Source organism: Manis javanica, chromosome 5 (genome assembly GCF_040802235.1).
Source record: "Manis javanica isolate MJ-LG chromosome 5, MJ_LKY, whole genome shotgun sequence".
Lineage (NCBI taxonomy): Eukaryota > Metazoa > Chordata > Mammalia > Pholidota > Manidae > Manis > Manis javanica.
In genome coordinates, this window is record NC_133160.1 from 584,280 (window position 1) to 606,625 (window position 22,346).

At 64.0% G+C, this 22,346-nt stretch overlaps 2 protein-coding genes across 14 annotated transcripts; one reads left to right on the forward strand and one right to left on the reverse strand.

Annotated features, from left to right (window-relative positions):
• The first annotated feature begins 1,894 nt into the window (after window positions 1–1,894).
• On the forward strand, window positions 1,895–18,614 carry HELZ2 (helicase with zinc finger 2). Of its 11 annotated transcripts, none has more exons than XM_037006516.2 (20): window positions 1,914–1,970; window positions 2,559–2,628; window positions 2,897–3,997; window positions 4,275–4,458; window positions 4,539–4,646; window positions 5,046–5,563; window positions 5,637–6,278; window positions 7,273–8,056; window positions 8,221–8,296; window positions 8,366–12,194; window positions 12,347–12,633; window positions 12,712–12,873; window positions 12,957–13,104; window positions 13,214–13,330; window positions 13,405–13,597; window positions 13,743–13,877; window positions 14,073–14,291; window positions 14,440–14,596; window positions 14,682–14,849; window positions 15,041–16,284. In XM_037006516.2, exons 3-20 carry the CDS (start codon window positions 2,949–2,951, stop codon window positions 15,163–15,165), a joined length of 8,901 nt encoding a protein of 2,966 aa, XP_036862411.2. In that variant the 5' UTR covers window positions 1,914–1,970; window positions 2,559–2,628; window positions 2,897–2,948; the 3' UTR covers window positions 15,166–16,284. The 11 variants fall into 11 exon arrangements, with proteins under 11 accessions (XP_036862414.2, XP_036862411.2, XP_036862415.2 ...); XM_037006518.2 differs by lacking the exon at window positions 1,914–1,970 and adding an exon at window positions 2,002–2,122; XM_037006519.2 differs by lacking the exon at window positions 2,559–2,628 and having other exon boundaries at window positions 1,895–1,970.
• FNDC11 (fibronectin type III domain containing 11) lies at window positions 18,538–22,346 on the reverse strand. 3 transcript variants are annotated; one of them, XM_037006526.2, is made up of 2 exons: window positions 21,145–22,346; window positions 18,538–19,616 (listed from the first exon to the last, which is right to left on the reverse strand). In XM_037006526.2, the coding sequence occupies exon 2, from the start codon at window positions 19,611–19,613 to the stop codon at window positions 18,612–18,614; it is 1,002 nt and encodes a 333-aa protein (XP_036862421.2). In that variant the 5' UTR covers window positions 19,614–19,616; window positions 21,145–22,346; the 3' UTR covers window positions 18,538–18,611. The 3 variants fall into 3 exon arrangements, with proteins under 3 accessions (XP_036862421.2, XP_073092452.1, XP_073092451.1); XM_073236351.1 differs by lacking the exon at window positions 21,145–22,346 and adding an exon at window positions 20,579–21,076; XM_073236350.1 differs by lacking the exon at window positions 21,145–22,346 and adding an exon at window positions 20,399–20,550.

Below are 22,346 nucleotides of genomic sequence, written 5' to 3' on the forward strand. Positions count from 1 at the left end.
TGTATGGAATTGTTTTCCTGATTTCTCTTTCTGTTGGTTCATTGTTAGTGTATAGGAAAGCCACAGATTTCTGTGTGTTAATTTTGTATCCTGCAACTTTGCTGTATTCCGATATCGGTTCTAGTAGTTTTGGAGTGGAGTCTTTAGGGTTTTTTATGTACAATATCATGTCATCTGCAAATAGTGACAGTTTAACTTCTTCTTTACCAATCTGGATTCCTTGTATTTCTTTGTTTTGTCTGATTGCCGTGGCTAGGACCTCCAGCACTATGTTAAATAACAGTGGGGAGAGTGGGCATCCCTGTCTTGTTCCCGATCTCAGAGGAAAAGCTTTCAGCTTCTCGCTGTTCAGTATGATGTTGGCTGTGGGTTTATCATATATGGCCTTTATTATGTTGAGGTATTTGCCCTCTATACCCATTTTGTTGAGAGATTTTATTCCTCTTAGTATTTTTATTGGGATGCATTAAACTCATAGATAAATTAGGAAGAACTGGCGCTATCATGTGGTGTTGTCTCATACGAGAACGTGATATGTGTTCTGTTCTCAGGAGTGTTCTGTGTTTGGGAACACTTCAGTTTTCTTGCAGATTTCTTGTTGAGGTCATCCCTCCGTCTTTTGTTGTATGGGTTTTGGAGTGTTTTCCTCTCCGGTGTCCTCTAAAACGACATCTGTGTATCCAGAGGCCCTTGAGTGACCATCAGTGGTGGGCCCAGCCAGCCTCTGCACTTGGACAGGAAGCCCCCATTATTGCCTTTCCCGAGAGGATGCTGACCTCCATGTAGTGCATCTCCTTGTTTGAGGAACAGTATTGGTGTGTCGGTTACCTACTGCTGCGTGAGAACTCATCCAAACCTTGGCGGCTCAGAAACATAACGAGCATTTATTATGCTTGGGAGTGGCTTAGCTGGCGGCTCAGGCTTGGGGTCTCATGAGGTTGCAGCAGAGCTGGGGCTCCGGGTATCTTGAAGAGGGTCCATATTTGAAGTGACTCGCACACTTGCCTGACTTCTGGTGCTGTTTCCGGCAGGAGGCCTCGGCTCCATGTGGCATGGGCCTCTCCCCAGGGCTGCTCGAGCGTTCTCACAGCATGGCGGCCCGCCTCCCCAGAGTCAGTGGCCCAAGGGGCAAGGAGGACGCAATGCGAGCCAGAGGGGATTGTCACGCTGATTTCCACCATCCCCACTGACCTGTTGGGGGTGTTGGGGGTACTCTGCAAGGACGTGAGTCCAGGCAGCAGGGGTCACTGGGGTCAGGCGGGTGATGGCGGGGTTGGGGGGGAATTGGGTGCCTTGCTGCTGTCTGGCGGCTGAGCCCCCAAGAGTGACCAAGGGCCTGGGTTTCTTCAGTTGTGGGGCCGAAGGCCATGCGCAGGGAGGGGGCTGGCCACAGCGGTTCTGGCTCCTCCTGCTGCCTAGTGGCCGTACCTTCTCCTGCACAGTCCAGGCCAAACACCTTTGGTGCATTTGAGGGCTTTGGACGTAACATCAGAGGCCCCAGGCAGGACCCTGCCCAGGTGAGAGTCAGGCGCCCTCCCACCCAGACCATTCGGGGCCCTTCCTGCCGTGGGATGGTGCTGACCCCGGGGGTGGGGGTGGGGGTGCGGGGCTCTCTGCTGTCCTGCTGGTGCCCTACTCTAGGGGAAAGGGCACCGCAGCCACCCCCACCGGCCCTGCAGGGGCACCTGCCACCTTCCTCTGGCCTCCCGCTGTCTCGCCCTCGCCGGCAGCGGCCCGCCGGGTCTGCACGGAGGCTGCCAGCGGCGTGGTGGGTTCGAATCCCGCGCGGGGCAGTGGTCGCGGGCGCTCCGGGGCGGGAGGAGCTGCCACTGGGGGCGGCGCCGGGGGCGGGGGCGGGGCGGGGGGGCAGTGAGGTAATTTCCGCGCTCGGGCGTCAGAGGCTTGAGTCACCCCGGGGCAGAATCGAAAGTGATCGCCGGCGCGGGCGGGGCGCGGCGGACCAGCTGCGGGTGAGCGCGGGCGGCGGGGTCTCGCCGCGCGCGGGCAGCTCCGGGCCGGGCCTCCCGGGACCCCCGCGGCCGGGGCGGGGGGCGGCGTCCCGCAGGGCCGCCGCGCGGCGCGGGCCGGTGGTCCAGGGTGCGGGGAGCGGATTCAGCGGCGGGTGGGTGGCGGCTGCCGCCTCGGGGCGCGGGGTGGGCGGCTGGCGGCCCCTGGACCCCTGGACCCTTAGTCGCGAAACCTGTCTTCTCGTCCTGGCGCTCGGCTGCCGGTTCCGAAGGCCCACCCGCTTTGGGGTCCAGGTCCCTCCTGGACGTGGACTCAAGTTTCACTCTTTGGAGTGTGCGGCTGGGGGCTGACGCTGCACGGCATCCCATTAGAGCATCCCTGCTGGGAGCCCCCACGTTCTCCCTCCAGCCCCCTTGGGACCCACCGGTCTGCGTCTGCAGGAGCGGTTCCCCTCTCCAGCCCCCGCTGGGCGGGGGTTCCCCGGGGCGTCCCCTTTTCCTCCCAAGCTCTGCAGCTCCTGCGGTGGGCCGTGCAGGGCCAGCTTCTGCAAGGTTCCCCCGACCCCTTGCTGTCTTCTTGGCCTCCCCCAGACGGCCGTGGGGTGCACCGTTCCCAGGGGCCAGCTGCCATCTCACAGAGAGGGGCTGTGTCTTTAGACAGGTCAGCAGACCAGGAGCTCGGAGCCTTTGGAGGGCTTCGGGAGCCCAGGGGTCCCCAGGGCTTCTGCCCGGCCCTCATAGGTCCTTTTGAGCAGGGCCAGAGACCCTTCAGAGGGGAGGGGTCTTGGCTGGTCAAGGTTAGTGGGGCCTGACCCCCTAGGACCTGATGACCCCCTCCTTGGCCTCTTGCTTGAGGAGGGGCCGTGCGTCGGCGAGTACCCCACCCCCACCCGAGGGCCTCACGGCCCTCCGTCCTCCCTCCTCCCCAGACAAGCCTCGTGGGTGAACAGCCCCAGCGGACAGCCGAGCCCTGAGCCTCAGATGCCACCCGGCAGAGCCAGGCCAGCAGCAGACATGGTGTCCCCAGGGTCCGGCCCACCGCCCAGCAGCCCCATGGCCACTGAGCAGCTCCTGGCCCAGCTGTGCGCCCGGGTGGACCTGCGCTTGGGCTGCTCCCGCTGCACCCAGCGAATCAACGAGAGCACCTGCCTCCTGCGTGCAGTGGAGCACAGCTGCGCCCACGAGATCCTGCTGGCGCGCCTCAAGCGCACCACCCAGAGTGGGGACTGGCACGAGGTGGCCCACCGGCCCAGCTTCCCGCGGCCCGCGCGTTACCAGGTCTGCCGTTACTACAGCCCGGGGCTGGGCTGCCGGCGGCACCACAACCGGTGTACCTTTGCCTGGAGCCCCGAGGAGGCGCTTGTCTGGACCTTCGAGCGCCAGCATGGCGTGGGCCGGCTGTGGCTGAAGGCCGCCGTGCAGGGTGGCAGGGCCCAGGGCGAGCCGCGCGGCCCCGCGGACGCCATCCGTGCGGAGTTTGGCGGCCACTTCCAGCTGCTCTGTTCCCACTGCTTCCGGCACTGTCCCCCGCACCTCTGCCCCGTGGACCCCCAGGGACGGTGCCCCAAGCACGGAGCCTGCCCCTCACTCCTGACCCACGTGAGCACGGAGGGGCACCACAAGCAGCAGGTCGTGGAGGTGCGGCTGCACCCTCAGTATGGCCAGCCGCTGGCTTACTGCAAGTTCCTGGGACGTGGGCGGCCGTGCCGACACGGGGCATCCCGCTGCCACTATGCACACAGTGCGGTGGAGATGGCCGTGTGGGAGGCTGAGCAGCTGAGTGGGCTCCAGCGGGGGGACCTGCTCACACCCCCTGCTCCCCAGGGGGCTGGGCACACAGCCCCCTGCGGCCAGCTCCCTGGAGTGCAGCTATACTGCCACGCCTGCCTGGTTACCTGCCACTCCCAGGAGGCCTTTGAGAACCACTGCTCATCCCTGGAGCATATGCAGATGGTGGCCTTGGACCAGGTCGTGCTGTGGAAGCACCGCAGCCCACCCACGGGGCTGTCCACATTCGAGCTCTGTCCCAGGTGAGGACAGTGGGTGTGGGATGAACCCACCTTCGGCTGGAACCTGGGGATCCCTATCCCCACTGTGTGACCAGCAGGCACCTTGTCATACTCGGAGGGGTGGTAAGGGAGGTCCACTGAGGCCAGGCCTCATCTCATGGGCACCATAGTGGACAGGACAGAGGCCCCTGTTCCCCTCCCTGTGCCCCCTGCCTGGACTCTGTCCTGCCCCCCTGACCCATGTCAGTTTGGGCTGAGGGGTCTCACCCCGTGTGGCCTATTGGCCCCCCTCCTGCAGGCCTGCGCTCTGTGAGTATGGGGATGTGTGCACCAAGGCCCATTCGGAAGCTGAGCTGCAGGAGTGGGTCCAGCGGGCACGGAACACAGAGCTGTGGGAGCAGGCGGCCTGGAGGGAGGGGCTGGTGCCCTACCAGGCGAGGCTGCTGGCCGAGTACCAGCGCAGTAGCAGTGAGGTCCTGGTGGTAAGTGGGGGCTGCGTGAGTGGGCCAGGGTGGGGGTGGGGCCCGGGCTGCCCCGCTAACAGCCAGGCCTCCCCCTGCAGCTGGCTGAGGCTGTCAATGGCGTGTCTGTGTCCTGTGGCCAGCCCCTTCTGCACCAGACCCAGAAGAAGAGAACTCAGCACAGCTGGACGTTCACCATCCATTCCGAGGTGAGGTGAGGGGTCAGCACAGCCCTGAGCTGGCTGGGGTCTGGAGTCAAGCCACTGGCCTGCTCAGCCTCTCACCCATGTCATGTATCTGGGGCAAGCCCCCACTCTCTTGTGCCCAGCCCTGTGGGGCTATTTTGGGGTGTCTGGCACAGAGAGTGAGGACGAAGCTGGTCGCCACCACATGCCCCCAGTGTCCCATGCTGCACTGTCACCTCGCTCAATGTCCACAGGGGCTGTGCGGGCAGGCTCTGTGACCCCACTGTGCAGAGGGGAACCTGAGGTGCAGAGAGGGTGACCACGCGGCTGGGGTCACAGCCGGGAAGCAAAGGAGTACCAGCGTGGGCCCTGATAGGTGGCACAGGGTTCAGGGGCCACCTCACCATCCAGCTTCTCCCCCAGGAGCCCCTGCTACATGTGGCCCTGCTCAAGCAGGAGCCAGGAGCGGACTTCTCGCTGGTGGCGCCCTGCCTCCCGCTGGGCCAGCTCTATGCACAGGGAGAGCGCTTCCGTGTGCCCGATTGCCCCGCTGTGTTCCGGGTGGGGGTACACGTGCAAAGTACCTCCTTTGGCACCTTCGAGCAATGGGTGGTCTTCGACTTTGGCCGCCGGCCAGCCTTGTTGCGGAAGCTTGAGCTGCAGCTGGGCCAGGCGCCCTGCCTGGGGCTCAGTGGGCGGGCAGCACCCAGCCACACCGAGGAGCTGGAGCTCTGGAACACCGGCAACCGCCATGTGGTGCCTGATGTGGAGCTGACACCTGAGCAGGCAGCCCTGATGGCCAAGTACAAGGTGCCCACCCTGGCCCTAGAGTTCAGGCGTGGTGGCCTGGCACCCTGTCCCATCTCCCGTACCAACTACCGGCAGAGGATGCACCAGTTTCTCTATGAGGAGGAGGCTGTCCAGCAACAGCTGGTGGCCAGGTGAGGGGCCAGTGAGTGGGCAGGGGCTGCAGAGCTGTGGCCCTGCTCAGCTGACCCGTGTACTCTCCAACAGACTGAACCTCCGGGGCCCGGTATCCCTGAAGACAGCAGTCCAGACGCCAGCCCTGGGCATGCTCTTCCCGCTGCCGGGAGGCCTCTACGCTGAGGTCTGCATCCCCTCCTCCATGACACCAGACACGGACCAGGGCTTTCTGCTGAGCCGGGCGGTCAGCACAGCCCTCGTGGCCCCTGTGCCCGCACCTGACAACACGGTGTTCGAGGTGCGGCTGGAGACACGGGCCAGCTCAGAGGAGAAGTTCTGGCTGCAGCTGCCTGCTCACTGCTGCTCAGCCCTGGGGCTGCAGTCCGAGACCAGCCCAGTCCTGGAGGTGCAGTTCCAGATCAACCCGCTGACCTTCCGCTTCTGGCACCAGGCAGTAGATGCACTGCCCGAGGAGCGCCTGGTGGTGCCCGACCTGCAGGCCTGTGCCCTGCCCCGCCCTCAGCCCACCCTGCCCACACTGCACGGCAACCCCAAGCAGAAGCTGGCCGTGGCCTTCATCATGGGCAGCAGCCCTGGGGGCGCACAGCCCGTGGCCCCACTGCTCATCTACGGCCCCTTTGGCACAGGCAAGACCTACACGCTGGCCATGGCCTCCCTGGAGGTCATCCGGCAGCCCCACACCAAGGTGCTCATCTGTACGCACACCAACAGGTTAGCGCACCCCTGCTTCCTGGGCCGGGCACACCCCTGGGCCGGGGTCACCCCAGGAGAGGAAGGGCACCCAGCACTGGGCTGGGCTGGTCCCCAGGTTCGCTGGAGGCCTAGGTGGCTGGCTCCAGAGTGGCGGAGTGGGGACTGGCTGGGCTCACCGCCTCTGGCTCTGGCACGCTGATCCTCCAGATGGCTGGTCAGTCCTGGGTTGAAAGGGACAGGGGCATCTGTGCTTTAGGCCTGGTGTGGGGCGCCCTGTGGTTCAGGTTCTGCTGTTTGGGTGAGGGGCTGTGGGTGCCTCCACAGAGGCCCCGGACCAGGGAGACAGTCTTGGGTGGGGGTGTGGCTTAGCCTGCACGGCACTTCTGCTGGGGGTGCTCAGCTGTGGCTGTGATAACCGTGAGGTTCCCCTTTGGCGGTTTCTTGTTTATCTGCACTGCCTGCCTCTCAGGCACAGGCTCCATGTCTCTGACTAGGCGGCTGACTGCTGGCTGGTCTGGGGATCCCAGGCCAGGCGGGTCTCTGCGGAGACACCCGTGGCTCTGGCATGTCCCCAGGATGTGCTGTACCTGGGTATCTGAGGGCAGTGGGGCGAGGCCCTGGCGGCCTCTCTGACCCTCTAGTGAGCTCCTGAGAACGGGCTCCAGATCTTGATGCTTGCCTGCTGACAGCCAACTGGGAGCCAGCTCAAGCCCCCGCACCCCATCCCCCTGCTGCCCTGGGCACGGCCTTGCTGTGTCCTCGTCTGCCTCACCACATGGCCCGATCCCTCGCCTCCTCCAAGGAGCCCCCCCTGACTTCCCCAGACACCCTGCCCAGGCTGGTGACCTCCCCTTGTTTCTCTGTGTCTATTCCCCCACTGACACTTAAGCCTCGTTGGGCAGGATGTGGGTCGTCTGCCTCATTTGAATTCCTGGCATCCCTGCAGGGCTGGGCACACAGTAGGTGCTTTAGCAGACAGCTGCTGGTGCCCCATGCGCCCTTTTCCCATCAGTGCAGCCGACATCTACATCGAGGAGCATTTCCATGGCTACGTCAGCAGCGGCCACCCTGAGGCTGCTCCGCTCCGAGTAATGTACACAGACCGCCCACCCAGCCAGACAGACGCCACCACGCTGCAGTACTGCTGCCTGACCGCGGACCGCCGCGCCTTCCGCCCGCCGACACGGGCCGAGCTGGAGCAGCACCGCGTCGTGGTCACCACCACCTCCCAGGCCCGCGAGCTCAGGGTGCCCGCCGGCTTCTTCTCACACATCCTGGTGGACGAGGCTGCCCAGATGCTGGAGTGCGAGGCGCTGACCCCGCTGCGCTACGCCTCGCCCAGCACCCGCGTGGTGCTGGCGGGCGACCACATGCAGGTCACGCCCCGCCTCTTCAGCGTGGCCAGGGCGCAGGCGGCCGGGCACACGCTACTGCACCGCATGTTCCAGCACTACCAGCAGCAGCCGCACGAGGCCGCCCGGCGCAGCCGCATCGTCTTCCACGAGAACTACCGCAGCACCGCGGCCATCATAGGCTTCATCTCGCGCCACTTCTATGTGGCCAAGGGCAACCCCATCCATGCCAGCGGCAAGGTGCCTCGCCACCCCCGGCACTACCCACTCATGTTCTGCCACGTGGCAGGCAAACCCGAGCGCGACATGTCAATGACGTCCTGGCTCAACACGGCAGAGATCGTCCAGGTTGTCGAGAAGGTGCAAGAGGTCTATGAAACCTGGCCCCGCTGCTGGGGCACCCGGGAGCAGAGGCATATTTGTGCCGTGTCCCACGGTGCGCAGGTGAGCCATGGATGTCTGGGACAGCCTTCTTCCCTACCCCTGCCAGGGCACCTGGTTGGAGGGTGGGGACTCCCTCTGTGCTCTGGGGACCGCGTGCCCCGACTGGCATCCCACCCTGCTCACGAGCCCTCACGGGCCCTGCTGCTCTGGCTGCATGTCTGCAGGTGAGCGCACTGAGGCAGGAGCTGAGGAAGAGGGACCTGGGCCAGGTGTCTGTGGGCAGCTTTGAGATCTTGCCAGGTGGGTCTCGGCGCTGGGGTCAGGGCGGGGCGGGCCACCCCCAGCCCAGCTGACTGTGTCCCCTCACAGGGCGAGAGTTCCGGGTGGTGGTGCTGAGCACCGTTCACAACCACCAGAGCCTGCAGAGCCGGGGGGCGCCAGCCCTGGAGTTCTTCACTGACGCCCGCGTGCTCAACACCGTCATGACGCGTGCCCAGTCCCAGGTGGTTGCCGTGGGCGACGCTGTAGCCCTGTGCTCCTATGGGGCCTGCAGCAAACTTTGGAAGAGCTACATCCGTGAGTGCGTGGAGCACCACAGTGTGTGCCCCGAGGGCCTGTCGCTGGAGCAAATTGAGCAGGGTGTGGCCCACAGGCAGCGCTGGGCCCACTGCCAGCAGCCTGCAGCCCTTCCAGGAGAAGGATCTGTGGCCGCGGTGGCAAGGGACACTGTCCCAGAGGAGAGAGCAGCAGGGGACCCAGCCAAAGAGCATGTGGCCACAGCGAAGGTCGAACAGGGGGCGGTGGCCAAGGGGTGTGCGTTCCTGTCCAGGATCTTGGCGGCAGGGGGTGCAGCTGCACCAAAGGCAGAGGCTGGGGACACAGCATCAGCGTCTGTGGCCGCCAGGTGCCCTGCAGTGGGAGAGGCAGCCACAGTGCACGCGGAGTCGGGGGACGCAGCATCAGCAGGGACAGGGAGCACAGCCCCTGCGAACACGATGGCAGGGCTGATGGCCCCAGAGAGCAGGGGGCCTGAGGACCCCGAGGACACTGAGGACTCCAAGTCTGACTTCTGGCCTTCGGACGGGGAGCTGAACGCTGATGACTCTATCCTGCAGGAGCTCCTGGATGAGGCTCAGAAGGTGATGGTGACTGTCCGGGAGGATGGGCTGCTGGACACCATCGCCAGGCCTGCGTCCCCACTCCAGGCCCGGCAGTACGTGAACCTGCCGTGGGCCACGCTGCAGAGGCTGCTCCACACACAGCCCGAGCTGTACCACCGCTGTGCTTTCGTGCAGGAGACCTTTGAGCGGGCGACAGCCATCCCGCTGGACAACGTGGGTCCTGGTCCCATCCAGGTTAGGGGCCGCCTGCGCTGTGGGATGGCCTTCACCGGGGACGAGGTGCTGGTGAAGGTCCTTGGTGGCAACGGTGGCCCTGCAGGGCGGCTGCAGGGCTGTGTGGTGGGTGTGCTCAAGAGGAAGTGCCGCCAGCTGGCATTCGTGTGCCGCATGGATGAGTGGGATCCGCGCATCATGACGCCCCTTGACAGCTCTGTGCCCAAGATCTTCGTGGCTGAACTGAAGGACCCACTGCAGGTGCCCATCTACCGCCTGCTGCAGGGCCGCATGCAGCGCGTGGGGTATGAGCGACTCACGGCCGAGGCCCGGCACAGCCGGCTCTTCTGGGTGCGCGTGGTCCTGTGGCAGGAGCGCTTCTATTACCCACTGGGCATTGTCCTAGAGGTGCTGCCTGAGGCCACCTCCTGGGAGCAGGGCCTCCACATCCTGGACCTGGAGTTTGGCCTGAGGGAGCCCTCGCCAGACCCGGCCTTGGTCTCCAAGGCTCTGCAGAAGCAGAGCACAGAGCTCAGCAGGGCACCTGGCTGTCGGGAGGACTGCCGTGGCTTCCTGACCTTCACCGTGGACCCCCAGGGCGCCTGTAACCTTGACGATGCCCTCAGCGTCCGGGACCTGGGCCCCAGGTATGAGGTGGCTGTGCACATCGCCGACGTGGCCACCTCTGTGCCCAGGGACGGGGCACTGGATGTCAAGGCCCGCCGGCAGGGCACCGTGTTCTATGCCCCCAACCGAGAGCCAGTGCCCATGCTGCCAGCCGACCTCTGTCAGGACGTGCTCAGCCTCCTGCCAGGCCAGGACCGCTTGGCCATCTCCCTCTTCCTCACCGTTGAGAAGAGCAGCGACCAGGTCAAGAGTCTGCGCTTTGCACCCTCTGTAATCCGCTCCGACCGCCAGCTGTCCTATGAGGAGGCCGAGCAGGTGATCAAGGGACACCCGGGTGCCGGCCTTGAGCTGCCAGCCCACCTGGACTCCATGGATGCCTGCCTTGTGGCTGCATGCCACCTTTCCCGCGTGCTCCGCCGGCGCCGTCTGGAGGCCGACTGCCACTACGAGCAGCCAGATGAGGACAGTGCTCTGGGCTTCCGCACAGCCCACGTCATGGTCAAGGAGTACATGATCCAGTTCAACAGCCTGGTGGCCGAGTTCCTGGTGGGCAGCAAGTCCACCCAGACGGTCACACCCTTGCGGTGTCAGCCGGCACCCAGCAGTCACCAGCTTGAAGCCCTGTGCAGGAAGCACGGAGAGCTGGTGCCCCTGTCGCTGCACCTCCGCCACCACCTGCATGGCTGTGGCCCCGCCAACACGCAGCTCTGTCTCCTGGCCTCTGTGTGGAGGCACCTCCAGCTTGCAGCCCGTGCCCAGGACTTGGACTGGCTGGTGGACGTCATCACCACGGATGACATGCACCCCTCACTGGCTCCTGTGAGCCTCGACTTCCGTAAGGCCCTGGGCCGCTCTGCTTTCAGACGCTCCGCTGAGGGCGAGCAGCAGGCAGCTGGCCACTACTCCCTGCAGGTGGACTGGTACACGTGGGCGACCTCACCCATTCGCAGGTACCTGGACTTGGTGGTGCAGCGGCAGATGCTGCTGGCTCTGGGCCAAGGGGGCTCCATCTACTCTGCCAGGGAAATTGATGGGCTGTGCCAGGACTTCAGCCACCAGCATGCACGTGCCCAGAGCTACCAGCGCCAGGCCTGCAGCCTGCACCTGGCTCTACAGCTCAAGGCCCAGCCACGCAGCAAGCTGGGCTTCACAGTGGACATGGAGGCAGGCGCCCGCTGCTTCAAGCTGCTCTTCCCAGCCAACCATGAGAGCCTGCCTGACCCCTGCCCTGTCCACTACCGCTCCCTGCAGCTGGCCGAGCACCCCCAGGACCTGGTGAGCCGGCCGGGTGTAAAGCTCACATGGCGGCGCCGCATCTACTCGTTGAGGGAAGACGGGCCATGCCCCCCACTGCCTGGCACCCTACGCAACCCCCATGTCTGGCCTATTGATGCCGCCCTGTGGCAGCAGCTGCTGGAGCTGGTGGAGGAGCAACGCTGGCCAGAGGCGGCTGCCCTGGTGCGGGAGCAGGGTGCCACAGGACCTGGGCCATGGGAGCTGGGGCGGGTGTGGCGGAGCCGTTGTGGCCACTTCGTGGAGGTGGCCCGGGAGCTGGGTGGTGGGGACACGCTGCAGGTGCAGCTGAATGCCACTGTGCGGAGGGGGTTCCTGGTGCCAGCCCTGCAGCTGTGGACCGTCACACCTGGCCTCAGCCTCTGCCTGGAACACATGGAGCGGCCAGGCCACTGCTTCTTGGGCTGCACACCCAAGGCCGGGCGGGACCTGTGCCACAACGTGGAGGAGTACATCTGCACATGGGGGCCCTTCAGCTGCCTGGAGTCAGCCACCAGCGCAGTTGCTGAGAATGACTCCATCACGCTGCAGCATGTGAGCATGTCCTGGGCAGTGGAGCGGGCCACCTCGGGGCAGCTGCAGGGCTCCTTCTGCCTGGAGGCAGCCTTCCTCCGTGAGCACTGCATCGACATCAGTTTTGGCCACTGCTACCTCTGCATCCGGCTTGAGGGGCTGCCGGCCATGCTTGATGGAGGGGGGCCGCCTGCCGGCAGGCCCAGCAACCTCAGCCCTGCCCTGAACATTGACCCTGACACGTACACCTGGGTGGCCCATGGGCTGACAGAGGACAGGGACCCGAAGGAGGGGCGGGCGGACCAGCAGGAGGCCCCCAGGCAGGTGCACTTCCTCATTCACCACATGGCCATGGAGAAGGTTCCGGAAGAGGTGCTGAGGCCCGGCACCCTGTTCACCATTGAGGTGTTGCCCAAGCAGCTTCCTGACATGTGAGTGGCTTCCACGGGATGGGGGCCAACGACAGGCACGGGGTTGGGGGGTGAGAAGTCCCTGGGCCCCCTCTGCTGGGCGGCGGCGTGTGGCTCATGGGGCAGGGTCGTCCCCAGGACAGTCCCGTTGGTGTTCCAACGTCCACCCTCAGTGCCTTATGCCCCAGCCGTAAGGAAGAAGCCGTGCGAAGGCTGAAGTCTGCGTCCTCCCTGGTCATCAGCATCGCCTTGGGCCGGCCCATCCCCCCGCCCCGCCACCTCCCTCACCAGAGGGCCCTCCGAAGAGGTAGGTGGGGGCCCTCCTCAGCGACCCCCAGCAGGTTCCTGGAGCTACAGTCCTTTAACATCCCCGGAGGCCGCCACAAGCTGAACCCCAGCCAGAACGGAGCCGTCAGGGAGGCTCTGAAGAAGCGGTTCACAGTCATCCAGGGCCCGCCAGGTGGGGCGCGTGTCAGGGGCGCTGCGGGCTGCCAGGACGTGGAGGTGGGCCTCGGCTCACTCCGCACTCCATCCGCAGGCACTGGCAAGACAGTGGTTGGCTTCCATATTGTGTGGTGGTTTCACAAGTCAAATGAGGAGCATGTACCATCCTGCGGCCCCCCCAGCAGGGAGAAGCAGCTGGGGGGTCCCTGCATCTTATACTGTGGCCCCTCTAACAAGTCAGTGGATGTTGTGGCAGGTGCGCTGGGTAGGCTATGTGTGGGCTCTGCCTGGGGATAATGGGCCCCAGGGGACAGTCACTGATGGAATGACTGCCCCCAGGACTGCTCCTGAGCAGGAAGGCAGAGCTGAGGCCCCTTCGAGTGTACAGCGAGCAGGCCGAGGCCACCGAGTTCCCAGTGCCGGGCACGGGCAGCAGGGGCCCCCCTAAGAAGACCCCTCGGGAGGGGAGGCCGAACCAGGCCCTCAGGTGCAGCCTCTCGGCTGTCTGTCTGTCTGTGCTGGGTGGCGGCGAGGGGCCCGACAGCTCCGAGCTGCGTGGGGAGCAGCGCAGGGCCTCACTGAGGTCTCTCTCCCAGGAGCATCAGCCTGCACCACCGCATCCGGGGGGCCTGCAACCCCTATGCTCCAGACATCAAGGCATTTGATGCCCGGCTGCAGAAAGGGGAGATCTTCTCCAGCGAGGACCTCAGCTGGTCAGTGGCTGGGGCTGTGAGGGTCTCCTGGTGCATGGGGGGTCCTTGCCTGACCAGATAACACCCCTGCACAGGTACAGGAAAGTCCTGGGGAAGGCACGGAGATTTGAGGTGGACCGGCACCGTGTCATTTTATGCACCTGCTCGTGTGCGGCCTTGGCTAGCCTCAAGAGCCTGGACGTCCGGCAGATTCTCGTTGATGAGGCGGGCATGGCCACAGAGCCCGAGACCCTCATCCCCCTGGTGAACTTCTCTCAGGTGGAAAAGGTGTGTGAGGCCAGTGGTGAGCTGGGAGCCGCAGGCAGGTGTCACGGAGTGTGGCCTCTGCTGTGCATGGTGGGTTAATGATGGCTGCGGGGCTGGGTACCTGTGCATCTGGGGGTGTGGGGATAATGCCTACCTGTTCCTCCAGGTGGTTCTGCTTGGAGACCACAAGCAGCTTCGGCCTGTGGTCAAGAATGAGCAGCTGCAGAACCTGGGGCTGGACCGGTCCCTCTTTGAGAGGTATCACCGGGATGCCTACATGCTGGATACACAGTACCGCATGGTAAGGCCATCCCAGCCTCTGCACCTCCACCCGAGGGTGGTCTGGGGGTAGGGACACCAGCGGTGTTGGGCCACTCACCTCCCTCTTTTGTCCACTCTGGCCTTCTCCTGGGGCCACAGTGGTGGCAGGTAGGAGCTCTTGACTCCAGGGCAGGTGGACAGGGGCCTGTCCCTGGCTCATGTCCTTGCTTTGCAGCACGAGGGCATCTGCACCTTCCCCTCCATGGAGTTCTACAATAACAAGCTGAAGACCTGGCAGGGCCTGAGGAGGCCACCCAGTGTCCTAGGCCATGCTGGCAAAGAGAGCTGCCCTGTCATCTTTGGCCATGTGCAGGGTCATGAGCAGAGCCTGCTGGTGTCCACAGATGAAGGGAATGAGAACTCCAAGGCGAACCTGGAGGAAGTGGCAGAGGTGGTGAGTGTCATGGAGACCATCCCTGGTGCCCCTTGGTTGGGGAGAGCTTCCTGGGGTGGAGGCAGAGGAGCTGAAGGAACAGGGGCGGCCCAGTGCCCGGGGTAGGGGAGGCAACAGAGCTGGCTTCACAGGCACCCTCGTCCTCCAGGTCCGCATTGCCAAACAACTGACCCTGGGCAGGACAGTGAACCCCAAGGACATCGCCATCCTGACACCCTACAATGCGCAGGTTGCTGAGATCAGCAAGAGCCTCATGCGAGAAGGTGTCACTGGAGTGACAGTGTGCTCCATCACCAAGAGCCAGGGTGAGGCCGGCTCTGGGCCAGGCGACATGAGGGCCGAGGGGTCAGGAGGTGGGCATAGGCCAATCACCATGTCCCCCCCTACCAGGGAGCGAGTGGCACTATGTGCTGGTGAGCACCGTGCGCACCTGCCCAGAGAGTGACGTGGACCAGCGCCCGACCAAGAGTTGGCTTAAGAGGTTCCTGGGCTTCCTGGTGGATCCTCACCAAGTGAACGTGGCCATCACCCGGGCCCAGGAGGGGCTCTGCCTCATCGGTGAGGGCTGCTTGGCTGGGCGGGGTTCCATGGGGCGGGGCGGGGCGGCGGGGCGGGGGCTCCGGGGGCGGGGCTGCTTGGTGGGCGGGGCTCCCCGGAAACTAGGCTACTGGGCGGCTGGTCTGGGGGCCGGTGGGGCGGGGCTGGGGGCTGGGGGCTGGGGGGCCACCGCCGATGCCGCCCTCTCGCAGGAGACCACCTCCTCCTGCGCTGCTGCCCTCTGTGGCGCCGGCTCCTGGACTTCTGTGAGGCCCAGCAGAGCCTGGTGCCCGCCGACCAGGTGCGGGTCCGGCAGAGGCCAGCCGTGCCTTCCTGAAGACGGGACGGCGGGAACAGCCCCAGCCCCGCTCTCCCGGCTGCCGTTGGGGGCCCCACCCCGCGGAATCCGTGAGCCCTCCCTGGTCACCGCCGGCCCGGGTGGCGGAGGCCGCCCCCGCCAAGCACAGTAGCCACCCTGCTGCTGTGCGCACCAGCTCGGGAGGAAGGAGGAAGCGCTGGGGCGTCCCCACCCTCCCTGCAGGGCTGCCTCGCTGGGACGTTCGGTGCCGGGGAGTGTCTCAGGTCCTCCGGACCAGACCACACCTTCCGGGGTCAGGAAGGAAATCCTGCTGGGGCTGCTCTTTGGCTTTGGACACCACCCCCTGACCCTGGGTGCCAGCCATGGAGCTTAGCTTCAGTTCCTATTTTTAAATAAGCCAGAAGCAGTGTCTTTTTTACTGGACCAGGGTCCCCTGCCCAAACTCAGGGCAAAGAGGCCTCCCGGGAAGAGAGAGAGGCCTTTTCTCTGCCGCCACTGCCGGTCTAACTCAGACCCACAGCTGTGTCCCTCAGGGGCAGCCTGCCCTGGCAGGGGAAGGGCAGACCAGAGCCAGTTGCCCCCACAGCCTCACCTAGACCTGCCCTTCCCAAAGGAGCCAGGTTGTGCAATACTCCGGGCGTGTGGGTAGGGGCTGGGGCCACGCCTCCCCTGGGTGGGCTGTCCTGTGCTTGCCCGCCTGGTTGCTGCAGCCCTCCTGTGCCCTCAGACCTGCTCCCGGTCAGGGCCGTGGGGCAGCCTGCCCAGGTATGTCTTTCTCTGCAGGGTCGAGGACCTTCGCCTCCTCCTCGAGGTGCATGTGTGTCCTGCCTTCTCTGGAAATCTCTTGCCTTGCTACCTGACCTTTGCCCCCAGCCCACCCCTAGGCAGCTCTGACCCTGGATGCCATGCATTCTGATGTCCCCCTAGCCTGGGGGATGCTGCACACGGGCTGTTAACCCCGGGGGGCTCACCACCTGCGGCTTTGCAGCGGACCCTCCGTGGGGTGTCTAGGGGGCCTGATGCTGATGTTTTCTACGAATCAAATTTCTACATTCCAGTTTTTGTATCTTTTCTTGAACTCTGTGTAAAGTGATTGAATATTGATTTTATTATAAAGACTACTGAATGATTTTCTCACTTCTGGGTGTTTTGAGGATTAGGAGCAAAAGCGGGGGGTGGGGGCTCCTCTTGCTTTGAGTTGCAAGATGGCTGTTGAGGTCAAGAGGCAGGAGCCCATTGTAGCCAGATGCTGGACGAGCAAGTGTAGAGAGGGCTGGTGTGCCCACGTCACAGTGGACAGGGCAGCATCGGGCGGAGGGCCTTCTATACCTGGCAGGGGAAGCTGGGTGGGGCCGGTGGGACGAGGATGGGCTACTTAGGGCTGGTGAACTGTGTCTAGGTGCTGTGGGGGGCACCCAGCCCTCTGAACTCTGACCCAGGTGCTGCTGGCCCCACAGCCCAAAGTCCCAGAAGCTGCCAGCCTTGACAGCATCCTGTGTAGCTGGGTCTGAAATTACTTTCCTGGGCCCTTGTCACCTCACACCCACTCCAGGCCAAACAGGGCCGGCAGTATTTGGCTTGTGTTTGGCTGAGGCCCGTTGCCTGCGCAGCACCAGCTGTTCAGAGCCTAAGTGCAGATGATGTCAGATGGGTCAGGAGGTCACCCACAGAGACGCGACAGGGAAAAGGGGTCCCCAGGGTCTGTGTGCCCCATGTGCTTGTGGTGAGGTGGTGGAGCAAGTCAGGTGGGCCGGCAGCTGCGGGGGCATAGGGGAAGTTTTACAAAGATGACGGTGAAAAGTGCTTGAACAGAGGACGAGCGGGTGCCCTGAGACAGGAAGCAGGGAATCTCTTGAGCCTGCAGTCAGGGAGGGCTTCCCGGAGGAAGGGGTGTAAGCAGGGCGCACAGAAGCGGCTTGTGGGGCACTTGTGGGGTGCTGGCGGGGCTGGGCCTCGTTGAGGTAGGGTTGCTGGCTCAAGTCACGGGTGTCAGTGTCCCAGGCAGCGAGAGAGCCCCAGCCAGAGGTAGAAAACGTGCTCGGGGCCACGCAGGCGAGCTGTGGGCGAGCATCAGTACCAAGGAAGTCCCCCAGTGGGTGTGCCCATGTGCCTCCCTAGGTGAACTGCCTGTTGGTGGGATGGGTGTGACCCAGACAAGCCCGACCCCCGGTCCTCTGGCTGGCTCTCACCCCTTTCTTCTCCCCAGCCTTCTCCACCTGGGGCCTTCCACCCCCAGTCCTTTCTGAGGAGCATGAGGACTCTGCCCCGGAGCCCTGGGAGCCTTGGGGCGACGACCCTGTGTAACACCCAGGAGAGAGTGCCCCACTGTCACAGGACGCTGCGGAGTGGCAGTCCCACTCCATCCCCTCAACGGCATGCGGGCGCTCCCAGCCAGGCAGAGTCCCCCCACTCCCAGAGCACGCGTCCGTGGTAGGGGTGGGCTGCCGGGACCTTTCTGACGGATTTGGAGGCCCTCTTTTGCGAAGCCCCATCTCTTTCAGTGGGGGAGGGCTCTCCGTTCCGATCACCCTGCCCTGGCCACGCCTCGTCCCGCTGGAGGGCCTGCCACCCCAGTGACCACCAGGAGCGTGTGACTGTGATGGGAAGCTGGTTATCGGTGTACTGACAGTGCTCCTGAGCTGCAGCCAGGGCGCAAGGTGCTGTCCCTCCTGGGCCTGGACACAGCCAAGCAGCGGACGCCAACCTGGGCCTGGACACAGCCAAGCAGCAGACGCCAACCTCCACCAAGAAGTGGACATGTACATGGGAGGGTGCAAGCTGTTGACCTCGCTGGTGGTCACATCACCACACCAGAGGGCAAGGACAGACTGCTGAGGACCCTATGAGGGGCTGGTCACCTACATGAAGATGGTTACCCAGAGTTGCTGGGGAGGGACAGTGGGCTGCCAGGAGGGCCACCCGAATAGTAGCTGTGCACCAGGCTGTGTCTCGGGTAGGTTCCTGCCTAGAACCCTCACCCACCCATGGGGGTGCAGGTGAACTTCAGCTTCTTTCAGGAGAAACAAATACTATGTCCTCTTGGCCTTGAGCACCCTGACTCCAGCCAAGCTGGGGCCATAGTACTGCGGCCGTCAGGGGTATCATCCTCTGGGGGAACCCCCATCTAGGAGGCAAGGAAATACAGCCAGAGTGTACCAGGCACATGGCTGGTTGTGATAGAGAGGGGAAGACGGGAGGGACTGGGGTAGAGGTGGCAGAGCCCGTCGAGCAGTTCTCATTGGTGGTGGCAGCCATGCCAGGGCTGATGCTCCTTGCCTCAGGGGTTGGCTGTCCTGGAAGGTCCACCTTGGGGCTCCCCCTGGAAAAGGGGGCTGGTGCTCATGGGTGGGCTGGGCCGAGTCAGAAAAAATACTTGTGGCTGCTGCTGCCTTTAAATGTAAGTAGGTTTGTTTCTTTAATTGTATGTTTATACTCCTCTTAATTAGTGGATAAATATTAGAAAATCATCTCTCAGAAGGTGTGGTTGGGAATGGGCCCAGCTCACCCAGCTGACTGGGGGTGGGCCTTTCTGGGGACCCTGACCCGGTCTGCAGCGTGAGGCTGTCCCGCCAGGGCTCGTACACCAGCGTGTAGCCCTCTGCTCTCCTGATGGTGAACTTGTAGGAGCGGCTGGGCAGCAGGTTATAGATGTTGAAGGTGCAGGCAGCCACGGGGATGATGCCACACTGTGTGCACTCCTCCTGTGTCTGTGGGTCCAGCAGCTTAAAACGAAGCTCAAACTGCTCCGGCCCTGCTGGCTGGATGGTGACAAACCAGCGCAGGCTGACCCAGTCCTGGTGGGCCACCGACAATCTGCGGTCAAACATGATGGGCATCTTGGTGCTTAGCATGAGCTGGATGGGTGGGATCTTGGTGGAGCCGACGTCAGACACCAGGTGGTGCTTCATGTGCAGGCGCCCCGGTACCATCATGGCCAAGAAGCTGTCCATGATGGCCAGCAGGTCTGCCAGCCGCTGCTCTACCAGCCCCCAGCCTGACAGGAAGGGCTGTGGATCAGGCGATTCGCGCAGGGCATCCAGCTCAGCGCGGCCTTGGGCCAGCTGCTCCAGCAGGTCCCCGAGCAGCAGGAGCTGGATCTTGGTCTGGGCAGTGCCCAGTTTCTTCATGCGCTGGAACCTCCGGGGGTCGATGTGCTGGAACACGGTGTTGGGCACCGCCAGTGGGTTCTGGTCGCCCAGGGCCAGGTGCTTGGGGAGGATCTCGATGTGGTAGGAGCATTTCCTGAGCAGATTCATGCGGGCATGATGGCGCTTGAGCAGATGGGGGCTCAGGTCGGAGGTCAGGAACTCTCGCAGAGCATGGCGGCGCTCCACGTAGGTCCGCCAAGCCTCTGGTTCCAGTAGCTGCTGACCCCCCACCTCTTCCACGTTCTCCTGGTCCGGGAAGGACTGGGGACTGTCCAGCTTCATCTTGTCTAGGCCCAAGCCTGTCATCTGGAAGTTCATGGTCTGGGAGTGGGGGTAGAGTGTGGGGTGTGAGCTGGAGCAGGTAGGCTGGCCTCTGCCACCTGCCCAAGGGCCCACTCGGGACAGTGTTTATGTGTGTGTGGGGTGACTTCGAGCCCGCTGTCCCCACACTGGGCACTCTATCCTCCCCAGGGGGAGAACTGAGTGGGGAGGGCAGGTTTGTCTGGGAAGAGGCTGATGGGGGGGCAGATCAAGAAAAAAGGGATACTGCACGGTAAACACTCTGCTGATGATTGGTTGTGATGACACAGGGCAGGGCTGAGACAGTGGGCTCTGGGGCTGACCGGAATGGCCGGGGCAGGAACCCAGTCACTGACCAACTGTGTGGCCTGGCAAAGGCCTCAGTTTGTTGTCTGAAATGGGGCCGTTGAGTCAGTGTGATCCTGTCTGGGCAGCACCAGGCCCCCTTGGGGACACCATGCCTCCCTGCAGGTGCGGAGCAACAGGCCAGCACTCATCCAGACACAAGGTCAGGTGTCCCCAAAGACGAGGCATGGGAAGCAGGGTGACCCCAGGCTCCAGCTCCAAGGAGTCATCATACTAGCTCCTGTTTGCCTGGCCCTGCTGTACTGGGGGCGTCTGGTGCCCTGAGGTGGCACTGACTCCACAAGAGAAGCCCACACAGGGGTAAGACCATCACCACCTCTCACAGCTGGGGTGCCTGAGCCCAATACGCTTCTAAGCTGACTCCCAAGCCAGCGTTCGAGGCCAGCCATTGACCCCAGACACCCTTTCTTTCTGTGCTGTCCCCCACCTGATCCTACCTCTCTCTGGGTGTCAGTGGGCGGGGGCTGTGCACCCCAGCAGGGCACAGCTGTAGTCCGGGGCCCGGCTGGCACACAAGGCCACAGGGTGGGCCCTGTAAGCTTGGGGCTCACTGGAGAAGGGCCCACAGTCTCGGCCACTACCCCAGGCCGCCCCAGCCCTGGGATGGTGAGGAAGACCTGTTGCCGGGATAGTTGTCTTCTCTTGGGAGATGGCAGTTTGGGCCAGCAATCCTAGGGTTGCATGACCTGCAGACAGCTGGGAGGTGGAACGAATTGCCCAAGCTTGCACTGCTAAGTGGCACAGTAAGGTGGGGACCCAAGTCTGACTCCTCCCCAAAGGCCAGGCCTTGACATTCCTGGGGCAGAGTCAGACCAGGACCTGGGCACAGCAGAGAGGGTATCTGGGGTGAAGTGAGACCCTGGGCAAGCAGAGACCCAGGGCTTCCGACTCAAGTCCTGCTCTGGTCTCTGGGAGGAGCTCCTGCCTCTGGCTCTGGCTGCCGGGTCAGGGATGTTTTCCAGTTGTCAACAGTCTCCCAGTTGGAAAATGGCAGAGGGGCTGCTTCTGAACTCTGGGGAAGGGTCTGCTCGGCCTGCTGGCCTGCCCACCCGGACCTACACTCTCTTCGCCCCTGCACCCCGACCTTATGCACCCTTCACCTCTCGGGGGCCATCTCCCTGACACCTACCCCCACCCTCTGGTCCCCTCCCCAGGCCCTCGCCCAGCCTCGCTGAGCACCTACTTGCCCTCCTTCCGGAGTGGTGAGCCCAGCGGCCCACTGTGCGCCCTGCCCAGAGCAGCTTCCCGCGGGGTTGCCGCGTTGCTCGGTTGCCGTGGGAACCGCGGGCCTCTGTGACGCCCCGCCCGGTGGGGGGGGGGCTGCCCTGGATGTGGGAAGACCCCGCCCCTCCGCGCGCTTCAACTCGCGGACTCCAGGGAGACGGTGCCTCGGCCGGTCCTGGGTCCCGGCTCCGACCCCCGGTCTGGGGAGGACAGGATCCCCGGGCGTGACCCGGCTGCGACCTGGGAACCACCGAGCGCGCTGGGCGGGAGGCCAGGCCCGGGTGGGGCTCCGCTGAGACTCCACGGAGGCTGCCGCCCTCCGCGCTGGGCCCTGCCCCGGGTCGGTCGGCGGCTGCAGCGCTTCCGGAAGGGGCCTCCCACGCGGTGCTCCAGGCCCGCGCCCCAGGGGCTCCTTGGAGGAGGCGAACCGAGAGAGGTGGAAGGTGGTTGATTCCTGTCTCTGCAGCTAGGGGACGGAGAGGAAGGGGACAGAGGGGGGACGACGGGGAAGGGGGGGTGCATCTGGTTCAAGCCGAGGGCCCTGATCTGACAGATGGGGTCTCCGCAGCTCAGGGAGTCCCTCAGAGGAGTCCTGAGCCCTCCAGCCACCCCTGTGACCCCCAGCTAGGCTCAGGACCTCTGAGACCTCTCAGACAGCTTGGGTTCCCACACCAGCTGCGGTGTTTGCCCCATCTTGGGGAGGATGGGGGAGGGAGGGCTGCCCTTGCCATCCCTGTCTCCACCTGCTCGGGGGTCAGTAGTGCGACCCTGCCAGGATGTCTGTCCCTGACCTCCCTTCCCTGTGTATGCCCAGCTCTCCAGGTAACCCCAACTCCTGAGAGGAGCTCCCGTGGCTAGGTCCCACTGGCCTGTCCTCTGGTCCAGGCCTGGTGCAGGGATCCAGGGGGGTGGACCAGGCAGTGGGTGTGCGTGGGTGGTGGTCCTACCCCTCCCCCTGCCCTGGGCTCTAACTTACAGGGAAGTGGGGGGATGCTGTATGAAGGTCGGCGGGGGAGGCTGGCACCTATGAAGTGCGGAAGGGATGAAACTGATGGGAGGAAGAGCCCCCCAAGCCCCCCCACAGAGTGGCGCAGAGCAGCTCTCCCTGCCACCTCTATGGCCCCACACCCTTTTATTTTATTCTTGTTCCTCAGCTAATTT